The sequence below is a fragment of the Neltuma alba genome, unplaced genomic scaffold (assembly GCF_004799145.2).
Source record: "Neltuma alba isolate B1F8T4 unplaced genomic scaffold, ASM479914v2 tig00011850_pilon, whole genome shotgun sequence".
NCBI lineage: Eukaryota > Viridiplantae > Streptophyta > Magnoliopsida > Fabales > Fabaceae > Neltuma > Neltuma alba.
Genome location: NW_021636455.1, coordinates 572,282 through 592,502, shown reverse-complemented (window position 1 = coordinate 592,502; position 20,221 = coordinate 572,282). Strand labels below are relative to the sequence as shown.

General features: G+C 36.5%; 2 protein-coding genes across 2 annotated transcripts; both read left to right on the top strand.

The window, feature by feature from the left end:
• The first annotated feature begins 1,410 nt into the window (after positions 1 to 1,410).
• On the top strand, positions 1,411 to 5,866 carry LOC114718547 (Werner Syndrome-like exonuclease). The gene is made up of 6 exons (XM_028903900.1): positions 1,411 to 1,792; positions 3,010 to 3,189; positions 4,656 to 4,786; positions 4,894 to 5,055; positions 5,349 to 5,459; positions 5,594 to 5,866. Exons 1-6 carry the CDS (start codon positions 1,507 to 1,509, stop codon positions 5,663 to 5,665), a joined length of 942 nt encoding a protein of 313 aa, XP_028759733.1. The 5' UTR covers positions 1,411 to 1,506; the 3' UTR covers positions 5,666 to 5,866.
• Positions 5,867 to 14,714: 8,848 nt separating this feature from the next.
• LOC114718534 (UDP-glucuronate 4-epimerase 6) lies at positions 14,715 to 16,594 on the top strand. The gene has a single exon (XM_028903882.1). The coding sequence runs from the start codon at positions 14,899 to 14,901 to the stop codon at positions 16,255 to 16,257; it is 1,359 nt and encodes a 452-aa protein (XP_028759715.1). The 5' UTR covers positions 14,715 to 14,898; the 3' UTR covers positions 16,258 to 16,594.
• The last annotated feature ends 3,627 nt before the right edge of the window (positions 16,595 to 20,221 follow it).

The window sequence follows — 20,221 nt, the reverse complement described above, 5'->3', positions numbered from 1 at the left end:
TATTGAATACATCAGGTGGTTCTCTGTCTGAATGTGCGTGTGATACTTCGACATATTCGTCTATTTGCAATGCTTTGCATTTGTCGATATCAATTTAATTTTTTCCTCACCTTTTGGATTTTGAATGTAAGAGTGAAAGGGGGGGAAAAAAAAGTCTTGTGCGTTTGCAGTCATTTACGAGGTAATCATTTACATTTTTTGAGGTCCAATAGCAGTTTATGACAAGCTGATTCAGTGGAATTTGTTTCTGACCAAAGGATCCAATGGAATTGAGCTCAAGAAAAAAGAATAAAAGGTATGAAGGTATTTTTTTATACAAAGACAAATTTTATTCAAATAAAACTTTTACAGGTAAAAAGAATAAAAAATTTATTTACAAGTTTACTGTCTTGCCGTCTTTTACACTGTAGAAGGAATCTATATACTATCTCCGATCCTTAATATAAGACCCTGTTTGACTTTTATTTTGGTCCTAAATATAAGACCCCAATCCACTTTGTCTCTTATATTTACTCAATTTTTTCCAAGATAATCCTTCTAATAATTATAGTTCCAGTTAATACACTTGATTAGCAAGGATATTTTAGGAAAACCACACTTATTTAGACAAATAACTAACTCAACTTACTTTTTTAATCTCCTCAAATTAATCAGCTGACTCTTATAATTAGGACCGGAAGTAGTATTTATCACGTTCATGAATGCATATTTAATTGAGCCGAATGACTAAGATACAGGGAGTTGGGACGGATCAGGTGGTGCTGAGCCTAGGAACATGTTGTTTTAATTTGTTTGGGCTTTTGTCCCGTTTTTCACCCCAAAAAAATAAAATTTATTTGTAAGTTATAATTATTTGGAAGGATTCAAAGAAAATATTTTTGAATTTCAAAATTTCAAATCATTTTTATTTACTATATCTTAATAATAATTGACAACATTTGAAAGCACATGACAACACATATTTATAGTCATTCTTATTTGGGATTTTGAAATTTTTAGGGATATATTTTTTGGGATTTTTCTTAATCATTTTTTGGTATTTATAATTATATTATAATCTCAATGTTATGTGTCGATATTGATATCAACATTTGGTCGCTGCACGATAAGCTTTATAAAACTGTTGAGACTTCAGTAGTTTTCGAATTACTTGCACTTTTTCTTTTACGGGGAAATGATTCAATCGCATTGAAAGTAATTTTTTTTGTTTGACCAAAATGTCGAATGTTCAAAGAATTGCAAGGAATTTGTTAATCTTTTTAATGAATTTTGACTTAATTATTTGATGAATATTGTTGGCGAGAAAAGAAAAGGAATGAAATCAATGGAATCTTTATCAATAAAGAAGTGATAGATTATTGCGTTGCATTTTGGGCAAAACAGATGCTAATGGCAAAATTCAAATGCCGCCCCTGATTTCCATGCCTAGTGATTTACCGCGCTGTGCTTAGGTTTGATTGTTCGAACAATTCTCGGAGGAATGCTTCCCTGCATCCACTACACTGCATGACCAAAATGGAAAGCCGAGAGAGTCTTTCACGGTTCGCCTCCTTCACTTGTGACTTGGAAGATGAACCTTTGTCGGAACAAGATCTACATGCCATCCAAGCCATCGAGGCTCAATTTCAATCTTCTCCGCCAAGCAAACGTCCTCTCGATCCCTCCCAAGATCACTGCGTTCCAGGCACATCCACTCCCGCCTGCGATTCTTCCCGTCGCATCCGCCGCCGTTTGCCTAAATCTCTTGTCGCTCTTCAACACCCTCTTCCGTTTTCTTTGTCACCTTGCCAAGGTTTTCTTTTTCTCTCTCCCTCAAACTCGTTTCACTCCTCGACTTCATTCTTCCTACTTCCATTTTTATTGAAAAATGTTGGTCACGAGATTCTTTTTCCCGGGGGTTGTTTCCGGGGTTTTTTTTTTTTTTTTTAATTAAGGCCAATCTCTATCCAGCTCCGCAGCTTCGGTATCTCGCTCAATTTTTATTTTTAAGTCAGTTATTAGTCATTTAACTTTGCTCAACTTATATAGCGAGTATGTTCTATTTATGATGAGGCATTGTTTGTTTGATGCCGTTCGCAGGGTCATTTTTTATTTGAATTTTGCAACAAGTGCAAAGAATTTCTATGTAAGTTAGCTTAGAGCGCCCCCCGGGGGGGGGGGGGGGGGGGAAGGGACTTCTTTTCATTCTTAACAGAAAGGGACTTATTTCATTCTTACTTTCGTGGCTTCTAATTTATTATAGACAAAATGTACGTTACGCTAGGATCACAAAGTTTCGGACATTATATCGAACTAAACTCAATCACTTCATGTTTATTCCTTCCCTGCTGATTCTTTCCTTTGTTATCATGTTTTCAGCCGTTTTCTTTATTGAACTGCTCCTCTTATAGTGCTTTTAATTCTTGGCCTTCATTTGGAAATCATGTTATGGAAAGCCAGAATTTCGGGCATCGGCTTGCACCATTCATTCATTTCCTTCGGTTGTTGAAAGCGCATGATATTTATGCTCATATTTGTGCTATGGGGAAATGTACTCCACTGTTTACGACAGATGCTAATGGTGCATCAATAACCATCTAGTGTAGCTTATTCATCTTGGAATTATGAGCGCTTTTTTATTTGTCTTTTAACAATTGAAAAAATACGCCTATAGTCTTCACGTACTGGTCTTTGACAGCCTAAATCTCATTTCTCTGCCCTTAAGGAAGGGGGGGTGTTTCAACTGCAGTTTATTTTCAAAGGACCTCTTATTCTATCTACTATCTATTATGATGTTTTGAAAGGACCGCCATCTGATTATACAAGTGCAATGTCTCAATAGTTCTGAGCTGCTTGTGTGAGTGCGGAGTGGGGGAAACCTCTAGATATTGCTCACCTTGCGGAAGAGCCTTGATACGTGCCTTTTCTTCATCCCTGAGAGTTGCATCTTAAATAAACTGCTAAAATGAGCTTTATGTTTCCTCTCATTTTTCTGTTCGGACTAGGAATATTTATATTATTCTTTTACAGGCTATTCGAAAATGAGATTACCTATAATGAAGTTTGCTGGCAAAATCATGTACAGTAAAACTGCCAATGGTGTGGAGAAGGCTGCACTGGAGCTCCTAAATGGGCTGGATGCTAAGAAAAAAAACATGGAACAAATTGTACTTGGGCTTGACATTGAGTGGAGACCGTCGTTTAGAAGAGGTCAGTTCAGCTGTTCCTTAAGTTCATAATTTTTCTGTTTGCATTAGGTCTACAAAATTTGCCGCATTTACATCTCTATTGTTACATAATTTGTAGACCTAGGATGGAGGGTTGACGATTGATCTTGATATCCCATGAGCTGCTGTCATGCACGTAACTGGTTTCTTATTTAGGTGCATTTAGCGTTTTCCTAGAACATCGTAGGATCACACTCCTTGGATCGTTTACGTTTAAGGTCATATTCTGCTGATTTTGGGCTATTATATTTGCGCTTCACTGTTATATTTGTTATGTGACATTAAAGAAGGGGTATGATCCAACTACTTTAGCTGCTCTGGGAGTTTGTTTTGCTGCAGGTTTACTGCACTGTTCCCATATTGTCCATTCTCATAGTCTTATAGTTTGCAGTTTTCTTTAGTGAAAGATCGAGAGGGATATTCAAGTGTTGCTACTCTTAACGAGATTTTTTTTTTTGCGAGATTAGCTGACAAATTTATTTTAAGCATTCCTGTAATATTCTTTTTGGGTTATTCCATATTCATCTAGAAGAAAAGTGATCAGTGTCCTGGCCTCTTCTCCGTAGCATCTCAGACGTCCTTTAGCAACAAGGCCTGTAATTCCCTCAAATATGCTTACCATCGTCACAACACATAACTCCTCCCCTTTTTTTTTTTTAATGCAAAGGAATAGGCAAAGACCAAGCCAGAAACCCAAGGACTAGAAGCGAGGGCAATATGCCCTATATGAAGATCGCCACGCATGTAACTGCGGAAGTCCCTTTGCCTTCTGCATCTCCATTGCTAAGATGTGAACCTGCTTTGTGTCCATTTCCTTCATGTTGGAACGACCCACTCTGATATCACTGTTATGAAAGATGGGAGAGAAAGAGAAATAGATGGAACCTTTGGGGGGGGGGGAGTAGAGAAGTAGGAACTCAAGTTCTTCTACTTATTCAGAAGCCTGACACATGAGGAGTGAAGGATCCTCACATGCCTTTTATGGGCGAAGTATGATCCATAACTGCACCATTTAATCACAATTATGACATGAGTAGTCCTGGAACTTCCCTCCAAGCATTAGAAAATGTAATATGATTATAATTATAATTTTGCAATATAAGTCTCAAGATTTACTGCACCAAGTTTCGAACACTGACTTTCTTAATGTTGTTTATCTAAACTGGAGAAGAACTAGACTTGCAACGCTTTCCGATTATTACTCATGATTCATTCCTGTGAAGGCCCTTTGGACTTAAAATGCAGAGAATATACTATTGATTACTTTGTGTTGAAAATCTGTCTTCGCACAAAATTTGGTGCTATCTTGGAAATTAGGTTGTGTTCCTGTGGTGATATTTTTATTGGTTTAAAATGATCAGTGTCATCGTTGCTGCCCTGAGAAAACCTTAATTCTATGAAAGAGAATGTCACAATTACTGAATCAATATTATGTAAAACTTTCCATAGGTGTTCCGAATGGGAAGGTAGCAGTGATGCAGATATGTGATGACACTGATCGTTGTCATGTTCTACATATAATCCATTCTGGAATCCCACCAAGTCTTAAGCTTTTGCTTGAAGACCCTACAATTTTGAAGGTTCATGAATTTTCAAGATGAAAGCTTTTTCTTTTTCTCGTTTTGATCTTTCTATTTAAAGGCATTAATTATTAATTGTAACTATTAATACAATGGTATATGCACAGGCTGGGGTTGGCATTGGCGGTGATGCTCGCAAGTTTTTTAAAGATTATGAAATATCTATCAAAGGTGTAGAAGATCTTTCTTTTCTTGCAAAACAGAAGCTAGTTGGAGATATTCAGAGCTTTGGTCTTACATCATTGACTGAGAAACTATTATCCAAACAGGTTTGTTTCAAATCCGGTCTCCGTAATCCAGCCCAAAGCATCAAACGTGTTGTAAAAGTTGGAATTCGGATGCCATTTTTTTCATTGATGCATTTTTTTAATGCAGTCTTCTATGTTGCGTAAGCCAACTAATTATTGCGAACATACATTTTGTCATCATTTTCTAACGAGTCCCACATGTAGACAACAAACATGCAATTTGTGGGTTTTGAACCGGTGTGATCTTTACCTCCACAGTCTATGTATAACTTTGGAACATTCCAGTTGACAACATTGGACATGTAAATTTGCAGCTGAAGAAACCCTCCAAAATAAGACTGGGAAATTGGGAAGCTCTTCCGTTATCGGAGCAGCAACTAGATTATGCTGCCATTGATGCTTATGTCTCTTGGTATCTCTATCAGGTGAATACCAAACGCCACTCAAGTATTATTGTGATTCGATGCCACTTAATGTTGTGTTCTAGTCATATCATCGTCACTTTACAGTGGATATCCATTCTATCATAAAGCAGAAGAGTTACTTTATTCTAATGCAGGTGATTAAGGAACTCCCGGATCACCAACTAGCTGCTGTTGAGGGGAGAGTTGAAGATATAAAGCAACAATGAAACGAAATTGTTTGATCATCATTACACATTCCATTCAGTATTAATTTATAAACGTATAGAAAATATCCCATTTTGGAGACATTTCTCAGCTAATTGAAATCGAAATAGCCGTTACATGTGGCTATATGTATTTGTCTGTTCAGTTAAGATCTCATGTGAATTACTTTTATGGAAAGCAAATAATTTGGAAAAAAATACCCATCTGAAAAATCTTGAAGTTATGCGTAGGGGCGATTGAAAAAACCAGGGGGCGTAGCTAAACACTGTACACTCATCACATCAAAGCATCTAAAGGGCCCAGTGTCATCCACGTTTTGCCCCTCAAAATAAAAGGGTCCTGTTATTTGTCGTAAATTATAGTCAGACAATTCACATCAGTATTGGCATCAACACCAAACACCTTGAAAAGACCAACCATAAATTGCAATACGCACTTTAAAGACGCAAAGATAGCCACTGCCCAAACCAAATATCCAAAAGCCAGGTGTTAGAGGATATAACGGTTTTCAGGTGAGCCGAACTCTCCTTTAAAGTCCAGGTTTATAAATTGCAGTTTGTGATTATAACGATGAATCTATTATTCAAGAGGATATTGGTAAGAACGAAGGAGCAAAGACAAGAATAACAAGAACGAGATAAAAGAATATGTGAGCGAGAAGTGATAATACGTTTCTCAAAATTTGAAATGAGGTGACAATTGGTGCGAAGTCTAAGAAAGGGAATACGATTGAATGGAAAGGAGTATGACATGAAATGTGCAAATATTTTTTTTGGGGGGAGGGGGGGGGGATGAGAAGCCAACAAGTAGGGTCAGTGCGCGTGAAGTGTAGAATAAGTTTGATGTGGAAGCCAAAATACTTTATTTGATCAGTGTGAATGGCAGGAGAAGTACATTTGAAACTGATCATGAACCATGATATAATGAATCTGATGTCTCTTTAGCCAATTATACATATTGGGTGAAGTGGGTGGTCAAAGATTTGGATATACGTTCTCAGGTTGGCATCCAAAGCCTGCGGAAGGAACTAGAAACAGGGAAGTTTTGTGGGTCAGTTTAATCACTTTTTGTTGTTGTTAATAACGCCATTCTAGTTGCTTTAAACATAAAAGATCAGCCGGAGAATGCAAACGAACTGTGTATTCATAATTTCAGAGCTAGCTACGATAGTAACAGGTTTGGCGTGGTAAAAACTAAAAAGAGAAAGATTGGTTGGCTAAAGGGAAAAGTTAAAAATGGAAGGAAGCGAAGACGGGAGGGGTGCCGACAGAGAGAGAAGGATGGTGGAGGGCATTGAGAAGAGAAAACGACAAATGCAACAGTAAGTGGAAACGTGTTGGGAAGTGAGACGGGGAAAGTGAAATGATGTGTGGCATTTATATGATGACATTATCATACTCATAGATATATAGAGTATGTAGGAGTTACGTGAATGTGAATGAGCTCAAAAGCAACCAATTATTAGCCACGAAACTCACCCTCGTCGCTCTCAATCGGCCTCACCGTAAATCTGCAATAAATTTGAATCATCCTTTGCTTTTACTGCTCTGTTGTGATTCAAGGGAACAGCAATATGCTCACATAGATAGATAGAAAGGCTTCATCTGCTTCTCAGGTTTCCAGAGTTTAACAGCCCTAAGGCTTCCCCACATTCACATCCATCCCTATTCATTCATTAAATCTCTTGGCCATTCACATCAATTAATGCATTATATATTGACAGATCCTTTGTAGTGTCCTCCAATCCATCACGAACTCCTCTGCCCCTTCTCTGCATAATAACGTGATTAGCCATTGAGGTTTTCTAATTTGGTAAATTGGATTAATTTAGAAATATTAGTTGGAAGGAGCCAAGACTAGAGAATGGATAAGTGTTGGAGGAAAATGGAGATCATTGGAGTGGTAAGTGTGGAAGCACAGAAAGAAATGCGAGTGGAAGAAGCCAACCGAGTCTTTCGTTGCCCCTAAAATGGATAATAAAGTCAAATGTGGCCCCACCACTCTGTCGGATTTTTCAAAAAGCAGCTTAAAGGCCAAAGCTTCTAATTATTATTATTATTTTTTTTTTGAGTTTTTGGTTTTGTTTCTTACTGAAAAACGAGGACTAGTTTTGGGCATAGAATCTGTGAATTCACTTTTAAGCTTGATGCGGTGGTTAAATTTTGCAAATTCAACAAAGGACAAACGTGTTTCCACCAAGCGGCGCTTTCCGTGAGGTTGATTCAACAGAAAGCAAGACCTAAATATATATAAAATATTTGTTTCAAATTTGTATGTTTTGATGCAGCAATTCACATAATAATAATTAATTAATGGGAACCAAAACATACTTAACCCCACTTAATTAGGATCAGCAATCCAATTCAAAAGAAAACCGCAACAAAGTCAAAGGTAGCTCTGCGTTGTGTTACTTTGGCTGGAAGTAGATCCATTCTAAACACAAGTGCCGACTAAAATGGGATTTAAGCAAAAAGAAAACATTTAGAGGAAAACATTATTAATGCCCCATGAAAGGCCAGACCCAATTAGAATCAGACTTTTGTGACCCCAGTGAATGCTCTTGTGCTGCGAATAATGCATGATGAGATTCGCAGTAATCATTAGGTTGCTCAATTCCCATGTAATTCTTCATCAGACTTTATATTTTATTGGTTTGTCTTGCGATTGATGAGATATTTGAATAAACGAAATCGCATTAAAACGAATATGGATTGATGATTCGCACAATATATATATATATATATATATATAATGGTCTTCATTATTGGTATCTGTGGTCTCAGACATTCCCAAAGCCTAAAATATCAGCAAATTAAAGCCCAATCAATGATTTCGTGAATATACATACATATATATGCCACATTATATATATTTGATATATTTTACTCAATTATATACTCTAGATATAAGATTCTAATTCTCCCTGTTATCTCTCAGGTTTATAATTTTTCACAAATTATTTATATTAGTTACACAAATTAAAGGAAGATTTTTATGAATGGACACATTATTTAATTGATATAAATTAATTATCTAACTTGTTGAGGCAGTATATTAATTACCATGAAAAACGAAGAAAAGGAAGTGGTGGGGATGTGATGAAAATGGGAAAAAGTTAAAGAGGACACGGCCCTCCACAAGGCACCCGATGCCCTGTGTGTGTGTGTGTGTGTGTAATAGTACGTGAAGGTTCCTGGAGATTTCGCATATTGTTGGTGAGGGAGTGGGCCCATCCTGCAATTCAATAAAAGAGCCCCACACATACACGCGCCTTTTATCTATTACATCATCCTTCATCACTTCTCTTTATCAACACCAACTCAAAGCGGGCCTCCCTCTTTTACACCCAATGCTTACTAAAAACACACATCTGAACTGTGGATTATCAGCCTCAGAGTGGCCTCATTAAAAGAGTGTGCCAACTTAATGTTTTGAGATGCTCCTGCAAGCAAACTATATGCTACCTCCCATACTTAATATAAAAATTTATTTAATTTTTTTAATTTTAAATATAAGATCTTAATTTATTTTATTTTTTTATATTTATCTATTTTTTAAATAGTTATTGTAATAATGGTAGTGCTATAATCAATACACTTGATTGGTAAGAGTATTTCAGGAAAAATAAAATTTATTTATTACAAATAACAAACTTAACTAATTTTTTTAATCTAATCAAATTAGTCAACAAGCTCTTATATTAAAGATAAGAGGTAATATGTTTATAATAATAAATATGCATTTAAATATTTGGGATTGGTCATCTGGATCAGTATTAAAGACAAGGGGTGTTTGAATAAAATCAAAATCATTATTTTAAACATGTTTTTTACGGTGTACGAAGTAAATATGTGAAGAAATTTGTCTTGTTTTACAGAAAAGTGCTTCTTGGTTGCTTCCAAACACCCCCATATATATGTGGAACACACATCATTTCAGCATTGCATGTGCTCCATGTGAAACCCTTATGTACGTGTAATCCGTCCATTACCCTAGCATGCTTTCACTTCATATTTTGTCCCTTTTTTCTTGTTTGTTTTACATCTTTTTTAAATTCCACATATTAAACTATTTAACATAAGTTAAATTTTGATTGTGGACATTCATCTTTAAAATAACTCTCTCATTCATTCTCTTCCCAAGCGTCTACCTCTACGTATTAGATATATATATATATATATATATGGATTTTTTCTTATGTGATCGATCTCGTTAGATATTTATTATAGTATTTGACCAGATGAACGGAATATCAATAAGAAAACACGCACAATATTGAAATAAACTAAACATCAACTGAAGTCAAAGTTTAATTAACTCCATCTTCCTGCCCCAGCACCGCTGATCCATGTATCAGTACGGGACTACCAATCATTAATCAATATTACTTTAACAGCGTCTCAATATATAATATCAACTTATTCAAAAAGCAGTGCGTTTTATCAATTATAATCGGCGTATTGCCTCTAAAGTAAAGGAAAAAAATTTAAAAAAAAAAAAGCAGAGAGAATTATAATTTTTTGGAATATAGAGAATTAAAAGAGGAATGTAGAATATAGAAAAGTGGCTCATATTGATCAGTGACTTTCGGAGGCGTCGGTGATACCTAATCACATGCAGTGTTTAGTGCTGCTCCCTCCTTATTATCCCTCTAATCATTCATGCTTCCATCCCGTTTCTATATCTAAACCCTTTCAAATGATATCCCTCTCTCTCTCTCTCCATATATATATATATATATATATTGATATTATCATACATCATCTGTCAAAAATCAAGTGAACTTAATGACTGTTAAGACGCTTTGCTTGCTTGCTTTCTTTCTTTTTTGTGGTTAGGCATATATATCTTTTTACTATTAGAGGTAATTCAACTCGAGACACTGTTTGACAATAAATATGAGTATCTCTCTTAAACAAAGATTAAGATCTTGATTTGTCACATTATGAGGCACAGTTCCTGTTAATTGATGCTTTGCTTTCTATACACTTCCTTATGACCCTTAATCAAAACACACGGCCCATGTGTGTCCACTACATCATTCTCACTTGCCATTTGTGTGTGTTTTCTTTTAATTTGTCTATTACATGTCTTCATCATAGCAGAGTTGCACTTATAAGACATTTATGTATTACACACCATCCAATATAATATCCAATATTTTTTTAATTACTAATCGATTGACAACTGTAACGAATCAAGAAAATTCTAATTGAATTGATCTGCTGCAACACAAAATTGCGTGGATATGTCTTGATGTGGTAAAATACGCACGCACACATGTCGTCGTCTTCAATCGATTACGACGCAAATCTATCAATCACTTATATATCATATTAACTAGCATGCAAGTAAGCAAATCAGCTTTAATTTCTCCTCCACACACCCCTCTTCCATATTCGCTAAGTTGTCACTCTCTTTCAAATAGAAAGTTAAATCGCACGCAGTCTATGTTTTTTTTTTTGGTACTCTTCCTTTTGAAAAAAAAAACAAATGGCCTTAATCAAAGCATGCAAAGCACAGATACAAATATAAAATTAATGTTGGGATGTATATAGTAAAAGTTGAATCAATGCACATCAGAGTTAGGGATTGTATTAAACTTTGACAGGGAAGGTTGATATAAAGGAAAGAATATGAAAAATATGTAGGCCTGTGAAAATGAACGAGTGATCTGACGGCCTACTTACTTCAACGTACATGGATGGATGTCCAATGAAACTGCCTACGTGCTATTTCTCATTAAGATTCGTAAACGAAATGTAATAAATCAATGACAGATGCTGGGATCAAGTTATTATTATTGGAGGCAATTAATTAATTAAAGGCGAAAATGACTCCAAGCGTGTGTGTTAATTAATTGGCCTTAATCAGCACGCATCCATGCTGATCTCTTGCAATTTATTACTTATAGACAGATCATAATATACAACCTTCGGTCTTAATTATAAGACTTCGTTTATAGTCAAAAAACCATGTCTTATAATTAGGACGAGAGGTAGTACTTGTATTTTCGTTCTGATTTATTTATATTACCTGGTTTTAACTGATTCTATTTCTGTTAAGTAATTTGAAGTTTTGAACTGCTCTTTCATCTTCCACAGTTACTATATATTATTTGGATATGCATTAATTGATCAGATGTTACGGACGGACGGTTCTTTAATATTCCATGCCCTCTATGTATGTATGTCTCTATGTCAATTGAATGCGAATGAAAGTGCAAGCTAAGTATGATAAGCTAATTTTATATGTAATAATAAGTAACTTGCATTTGTCGCAATTATAATATTAATCTCTTGTTTGGTTCAAAAATGACATTCAGGTGTGCGTTGAGCTTAATTACGAGTTGCAAGTGTCTATATTACCCTTATGAACAACTGTGCATATGTTTTCCATCCTCCAACTTTAAAGGGTCACTCAATCTAATTAATTAGAATCCAAATCATTAGCAAAAATTAGTGTGCTTAATTAATTTGCTGATTTGAGCAACATGAAAAGCATTCGTTTGGGGCAAACATATACATATATACGAGGGAGGTGGCTAAGTTGAGTAATAAAATGTAGTCGCACCGGTCAGTTTACATAATTGATGCTTGCTAATTACCACCTCCGTTTTTCAGTATAAGATCTTATTTGACTTTTTATTTTAGTCATGAATATAAAACTCAAATCCACTATGTCTTTCATATTTATTCATTTCTTTCTAAGATAGTTCTTTTAATAATGATTGTTCTAGCCAATAAACTTGATTAGCAAGAATATTTTAGGAAAGACAACACCTATTTATTACAAATAACTAACTTAACTTATTTTCTTAATATACTCAACTTAGTTAACTAGCTTTTATATTTAGGGCCGGAAGTAGTATAATAGATATGGGAAATTTATGCTCTCCAATATTTTCTCTTTTATTAGTACGTAGCGATTAATATGATACGCATCAGCAAGAAGGGGAGCTTCAAGTAAATTTGAATAGTCTTTAATTTTTAATATATTTTGATTGTCAAATACAATTAAAATGAACCCATCTAAGTTGCTGTTGAATTCAATTTAGCAACAATATATGGTCATATCGAAGGTTGACTTGGTATTTTATTATTTTTATTCAACAATGCAAATCATATATATGACCATACATGCAGTTTGGCATGATTATACTATATATAGTATACGAGTGGTGAGTTTTGCATATGTGATGAACTCCGATTCTTTTTTGTTTTATTCCCACCCAAAAAAAAAAAAGTCAAGCTATCGACATCAGTTATGTTGAATAAAAAATTAAATAATATTTGGGATGCAAAAAAGTGCTTTTTTTGGGGGGTAAATATGCATCGAAATTAAAAAAGAATTTGGATCGGCGTATTTATCAGATTATTTATTATTTATTAAAAAAAGACCTTGATGTGTATTCCTAGTCCTATTTATAATTCACTTTTATCATATTTCACATAAAACAAAAAAAATTTAAATTTCATTAACTGTCATTTAAAATTCAAGTTTTTTTCAACTTTATCCGTATTTAATATACATTATACCTCATGTAAACAAAATCAATATACTAATAAATGAGAGGTAAAATTATACATCCATACAAAAAAAAATTCTTAATATCCTATAAATAGAAACAAAAAGTATATTCTCTTCCTGTCCTATAAATAGGACCAAAGGAGTATTAAACATCACATTTAACCATCACATTAATTAAGTTTGAACATGAAGCAGGGTAATTGTGTGTGATGGTGTAAAAATAATGTGAAAGGGAAGCAGAAACAAGGTGATGGTTGAGTGAAAAGGAGGACTAAAAACGGGAGGGGAATGATTAATTGGATTAATAATAATGCAGAAGCAGAGAGGCGACCAAGGAAGGGGGTGTTTGGTGTTTTTGCATGAAATAAGGAGGGGGCGTCATTTTAGGATTAAGACTCCCAAACTCAATCCCGCCCAATCTCCAGTCCGCTGATGTCCCTCCCCTGCATGCTCATCAATCCATTTCACAATTAAATTCCTAATCCTTTTATTATTACTGTCGGTGGCCCCTCATCATGACGCCTCATGTCATATCACTTCCCGTTCAATCTAATCCCACCTTCGTTGTCCACCTCCTCCTACATTCGTTATTTGTGTGCCTAATTATTACCTCTATTTGTGAATTCGGTCCGACATTGAGAGCGTTTATCAGCTGCTGATGTTAAAATAAGACATATGAACAGTGAGGTCGGAAGCGATGCAAAGGGAAGGGGTGGGGGGTGGCCTAATAATAAATTAATGCCAAGGGGCCAAACTCCGCGGGATGGGTCATGCCAATGGTTTTACCCCTGCAATTAATTATTATTATTATTGTTATCTTCAAGCAGTTAATCTAACACACGTATGCCTTTCTTTTATTAAACAAAAAATGGGTGAATATAAATAGGAATAGTGAGTGACTATGTAATTTATAGCACTCGGGAAATCAAACTTCACAAAAAATACAAAAAGTGGGAACACGGGATCCTCACATGGCCTCCCTGTTCTTCGCTCATCCATAGCTGTCCGTCTCCTTCCCCTCTCTCCCTTCCTTCTCCCCTTTTTCCTATTCACTCCGAATATGCAAACACATCAGAATTAAGTTACTGTACTTTTTATGTCACTCATTCACCCAACCAAAAAAAAAAAAACTATTTTTTATATCACCCAATATAACTTTCCCCTCAATTTTACATATTTTTTTCCAATGGAAATAAACGTATGTGGGAATGTGGGATTAAAATTGTTTTGATGCCGACATGATGACGGAGTAAATTTGTTGACATGACTCCATCACTTCAGACAATTCTTTTACTTCAACGCCAATGGGCAATGGTTACTTTCAAATACACGGGCGACTTCCGTGATCTATCCCTGTTTCTGGTTCTGTATTCTTGTAGTACATATTATGATTAATTATAATTATGAAAAATGATTTGCCAAAATAAAAACAATAGAGGAACAGGAAATACAACTTCCCATCGGTGTGACAGTGAGAAGAGTTAATAACAGAAAAAGGAAGTGGCCTCCAACCATCCCCCCCTCTCTCTCATCGCCTCTGTCTTTATATGACCCCTCTCATGCTGCTCTCATCTTCAGGGCTCTAACCTCAATTCTCTCTCTTCTTCCTTGGAGCCCCCCCTCCCTGCCCTGCTGATCAGCCCTTTTCATCTCCATTCCCATTCAAATCCATCCCTCTTCACCCCACCGATCCTCATCTTCCGTAATGGGTTCCCCGCCTGACACCAGCAAGACCATGAAACTCGAGCGTTACAACAGCTACCTCCGCCGCATCAATAACACCAAGCTTCTCAATGCTTCCTCCAAGCTTCTCTTCCGCGCCACTCTCCTCGTCGCTCTCGTCCTGGTCTTCCTCTTTACCCTGAATTACCCCCCTCTTTCCGACACTCCCCCCCACCATTTCCACACCCGCCACAACTTCCTCTCCTCCGCTTTCTACGGCGCCGGCGCCGCCTGGGAGAAGCAGGTCCGCCACTCCTCCGCCCCTCGCCGCCCCAATGGCATGTCCGTCCTCGTCACCGGTGCTGCCGGCTTCATCGGCTCCCACTGCTCCCTGGCCCTCAAGAAGCGCGGCGACGGGGTTCTCGGCCTCGATAACTTCAACGACTACTACGATCCCTCCCTCAAGCGCGCCAGACAAGCGCTTCTTTCCAAGCATCAAATCTTCATTGTCGAAGGCGACCTCAACGACGGGCCCCTGCTGTCTAAACTCTTCGACGTCGTTCCCTTCACGCACATCCTCCACCTCGCCGCTCAGGCCGGGGTTCGCTACGCGATGCAGAACCCGCAGTCGTATGTGAGCTCCAACATTGCCGGATTCGTCAACCTTCTGGAGATCGCCAAGGCGGCGAATCCCCAGCCCGCCATTGTCTGGGCGTCCTCGAGCTCCGTCTACGGCCTCAACACCGAAAACCCGTTCTCCGAACTGCATCGGACCGATCAGCCGGCGAGTCTCTACGCCGCCACCAAGAAAGCCGGCGAGGAAATCGCCCACACTTACAACCACATTTACGGACTCTCCCTGACCGGACTGAGATTCTTCACTGTGTACGGCCCCTGGGGCAGACCCGACATGGCGTACTTCTTCTTCACGAAGGACATACTGCAGGGGAAGACCATCGACATCTACCAGACGCAGGAGGCGAAGGAGGTGGCGCGTGATTTCACGTACATCGATGACGTGGTGAAGGGGTGCGTGGGGGCGCTGGACACTGCGGAGAAGAGCACGGGGAGCGGGGGCAAGAAGCGGAGGCCGGCACAGCTGAGGGTGTACAACCTGGGGAACACATCGCCGGTGCCAGTGGGGAGACTGGTGTCCATCCTGGAAGGACTGCTGAGCACAAAGGCGAAGAAGCACGTGATCACGATGCCGAGGAACGGCGATGTGCCGTACACGCACGCAAACGTGAGCCTGGCTTACAGAGACTTCGGGTACAAGCCCAGCACGGATCTGGCGACGGGGCTGAAGAAGTTCGTGAAGTGGTACGTCAGTTATTACGGGATCCAGTCGAGGGTAAAAAAGGAAAGCCACGGGAGCCACCAGCAGCCCGGGGAATCCTCGTGATTATAGTCATCCCATCATCCCGGCTTTTCTCTCTATATATAAATATTTTTTTTTTACTGGTTAAATTATTGCTTTTTCTTTGTTTGTGGCCGGGTTCAATGAAGTACCCTGTGAAGAAGACGGTGTAAAATATTGAGGCATATATATAAGATTGGCAGAGAAGGACGGAAGGGAGATAGGATGGAGGCGAGGATGTGAGAGGGGCGGTGGTGTAAGTAATAATGGCGGGTGGGGTCTGGTGCGAAGGCGGTCGATCTCAGCCCTCTGATTCATACTCTTTTAAGAACATCACAGAAAAGTAATTGCAACAAAATTATTACATGAGTTTCAATATTCATTTGCTGGCCCTGTTATAACATTTTGTTTTTCATTTATTTTGCAAAGGTCAATTTGGCTTAATTTATGCCTTTTGCTTTTTGGTGGATTGTCTTTGGCTTTTGGAGATGCCTTCCTATCATGATGAATATAATCAATCATGCCCAGCTGCACATTCATCTATAATTCATACATACTGGCTAATTCAATCTATGTACGTTTGTGTGTGTGTTGTGATGAAACACCACATGTCATGGGGTCGTTGTGGTATTTTGCAAATTGTATGAAGTGGTAATGTTAGTAGGGAAGCAGATAAAGAGTGAGAATGTAAGGCTGAGGCATTCATTAAACTGAGTTCTTACATGAAGAGTGTTGGTTGGGATAATAATGATGATGTTGATGCATGTGATGAATATTAATTATGATGCGGGAAGGCGTCAATGCTGCAGGTAACACTGATCATCAGACATCAGTGTCAGTGTTAAGACTAAAACATACCAAAACAGGAAATAGAAGGAAGGAGTTTCAGTGAACATCATTAATAGATAAGGCTGAGTGTGGCTGATTAATGTTGGCCGCAAATCAAACTGTGGGGGAACTCATCAAGAGGCATATTCATGTGGAGTACTGTACATAGCAACAATAATGGCTCATGACTCAACAGGCTAAGCACCCTATAACTTTACGCTGCCTTCATTATGCATTCATTTTAAGTTTATCTTACATATTCTTTCTCCAAATTTTATAAGCCTGCCTTTTTAATTTCTTTCAATCGAGCTTATCAAAATTGTTCATTTCCTCTTCTCCTCTCTGATTCTCCCCCAAGTGAGAAGAATTAGAAAATGGTTCGCACTATCTGACCCCAAAAAAAAAAAACCAAAGAAAATGGTTCGTACTTCCATCTTTATGCCTTATAAACTCACACACACACACACACACACTTTTGTTTCTTTTTTGATTCCGCAAACATGCATCCATGTGAGTTGCAATCATGGATTCCCCACTGTTATATCTTCTGCATCTATACATATTCCCAACTCCAGCTCACAATAACGACACACACACACATCATAATTCCGCATAATTTGTTTTTTTTGTATATATATTTAGTCTTTACAATTCTTAAAAACTAATAAATTAACGGATTCAATTTTAGGAACTTATGTAATACTACCTCCGATCTTAATTGTAAGAACTAGTTGACTAATTTGAGAATATTAAGGAAAAGAAGTTAAGTTAGTTATTTGTAATAAATAGGTATTGTGTTTCCTAAAATATCCTTACTAATTAAGTGTATTAGCAGGAACCATCATTGTTATAAAGACTACTCCCTCCGTTCTTTATTATAAGAGACAAATAACCGAAGTACGTTGATCAAAAAAACAGTTAAAATTAGTTAAAAACAATTAATGTGTAAAAAGTATAATTTTTTTCCAAAAATGCCCTCATTAATAAGGAGAGAGAGCATGAGAGAGAACAATTAAATTATTAAAAGAAAGAGAAGTGAGAGGGAGAGAGAGTGTAAGTTGGAGATAATAAATATGGGTAAAATAGTAAATCAACGCAAAAAAGTAGAGACAACTTGTAAGTGTCTCTTATATATAGGAACATGCCATAAGCATCAAATGTCTCTTATAATAAGGAACGGAGGGAGTACCTTGAAAAAAATACATAAATATGAGAGACAAAGTGAATTGATGTCTTATATTTAGTACCAAAATAAAAGTCAAACAAAGCCTTATATTAAAGACTAGAAGTAGTACTAATTACTTAACACGTTGTCCAAACATTTGAAATGGATATTGGTGGAGTCAATATGCATATTTTCAAACTATAAACAAGAATGCATGAGATTGTTGATGCCAGTGAGAATGAACGTTCCGTGGGTGGAATTCGGATGATTAAAAAGGAACAGAAATGCTGGAACAATTTTAATAAATAGCGAAGACGAGGCAGGCACATGTAGAGAGAGCATGGGGCGGTGTTTGGTGGAAATAAGAATCTGTGATGATGTTGTTGTCCAATACACGCTCTCAACTTCCAAGTCAAGCAAGTATATGCATATTTATTTAACAAGTATATTTTATTTATAATATTGAATTAACATATATACACATATATATTATATTATATTATATATTCAACCAAATAGCTCAAGACTCACTGAGATCGGTGGCGTTTTGTAATATTCGAGACAGCGTCATCCATCTCTGGTTCTACAATACAAATTTATATGCATCTAAATCTGAGGTGAAATCTAGCCAGGAGCGTATTTTCATTTATATTATAAAAATTCGGAGTCGCGTGAGAGAGGTCAATTAGCAGTTAAAACCATGAGGCCTTTTTATTTTATTGGGAGATTTAAAATGAGATCCCAAAACAATATAATGTCTAATTAGTCTCAATAACAAGCGAGTAATTATTATTTATTATTCTAAAACTTATTATTACATATTACTCTATTATTATTATGACTTTGTAGTAATTATATTCGTTATTTGAGACTTTGTAACAATCCTTTCTAGCATAAGTAGAGATGTGCTAACATTATATGAAAAGAATAGAACAAAGACACAATCCTAACAAGCTAGCTATCTCAATTAATTGCGAATCATGACTAATACAACTTTTTTTTTTTAACAAAAAAGGTTAATTTATTTTCATTGATTATCATCGTTGCTGTTGTTGTTATTATTATGATACATTTCACTTCATCCAAAATTCCACCCCTACAGCTGCATTCTTTGATATCCCAATACAAAATTCACTTCACTCACCACAACTTTTTGTCACCCCCTCAGTATTCACTATCCAAAGTTTATTATTAGCTCTGGTACTAAATATAAAAGTTAGTTAGTTAATCTGTGTAGGTTAAGAAAATAAATTTAATTAGTTAGTTGTAATAAATAGGTATTATCTTTCTTAAAATATCTTTACTAATCAAGTATATTGGCTAGAACTACCATTATTAGAAGAATTACCTTAGAAAAAATATATAGATAGGAGAGACAAAGGGGATAAGGATCTTATATTTGGTAACAAAATAAAAATCAAATAAAGTCTTATATTAAGGGTTGGAGGTAATATTTCACCGACTTGTGTTGCCATTGTACTCATTGATTTGTTTGTTTTTTTGTCAACATTTGACTAATTGAATTTTGAATATATAAAAATTGTGTGAATGAATCTCAATTTATATTTAAAAAAAGGTCCGTTTTCAATTTCCTTACATTAATAATCCAAAATCTCAATATTTAAATGTTCCGTGCAAAAAATGATAATTTAATTTCTCACCAATAATAGAAGATAAAAAAAAATATTTTTTTCTGTCAACCAAAAGGAGCGATTATCCATTGCATAGTACCCAGCTTACCTCTGATTCATTTTTTTTCATTAACGAAATATTCACCTGTAACTGTACGAATCATGATGATTGTCATCTCCAAGCCCTCCATTTTTAAAGGGGAAAAATTGATTAGGGTGGGTTAGGCTTGTGTCTGTGTTCAAAATTTAGCATGAATCTCTAGAGCATCAAAATCTTCTATTAATGACATTCTTTATTGTATTTGATAAGTTTGTTGATATATAAGATCATTTCCTACATATGAAAATAACAAAGAAATATATAAAATCAATGTGAAAATAATCA

Excerpts from the sequence above, each read along its gene's own strand:
- LOC114718547 (XM_028903900.1), top strand. The coding sequence starts at position 1,507 with ATGACCAAAATGGAAAGCCGAGAGAGTCTTTCACGGTTCGCCTCCTTC. Across the intron at positions 3,190-4,655 it reads GAGACCGTCGTTTAGAAGAG|GTGTTCCGAATGGGAAGGTA; the intron begins GTCAGTTCAGCT and ends AACTTTCCATAG. Across the intron at positions 5,460-5,593 it reads TCTCTTGGTATCTCTATCAG|GTGATTAAGGAACTCCCGGA; the intron begins GTGAATACCAAA and ends ATTCTAATGCAG.
- LOC114718534 (XM_028903882.1), top strand. The coding sequence starts at position 14,899 with ATGGGTTCCCCGCCTGACACCAGCAAGACCATGAAACTCGAGCGTTAC.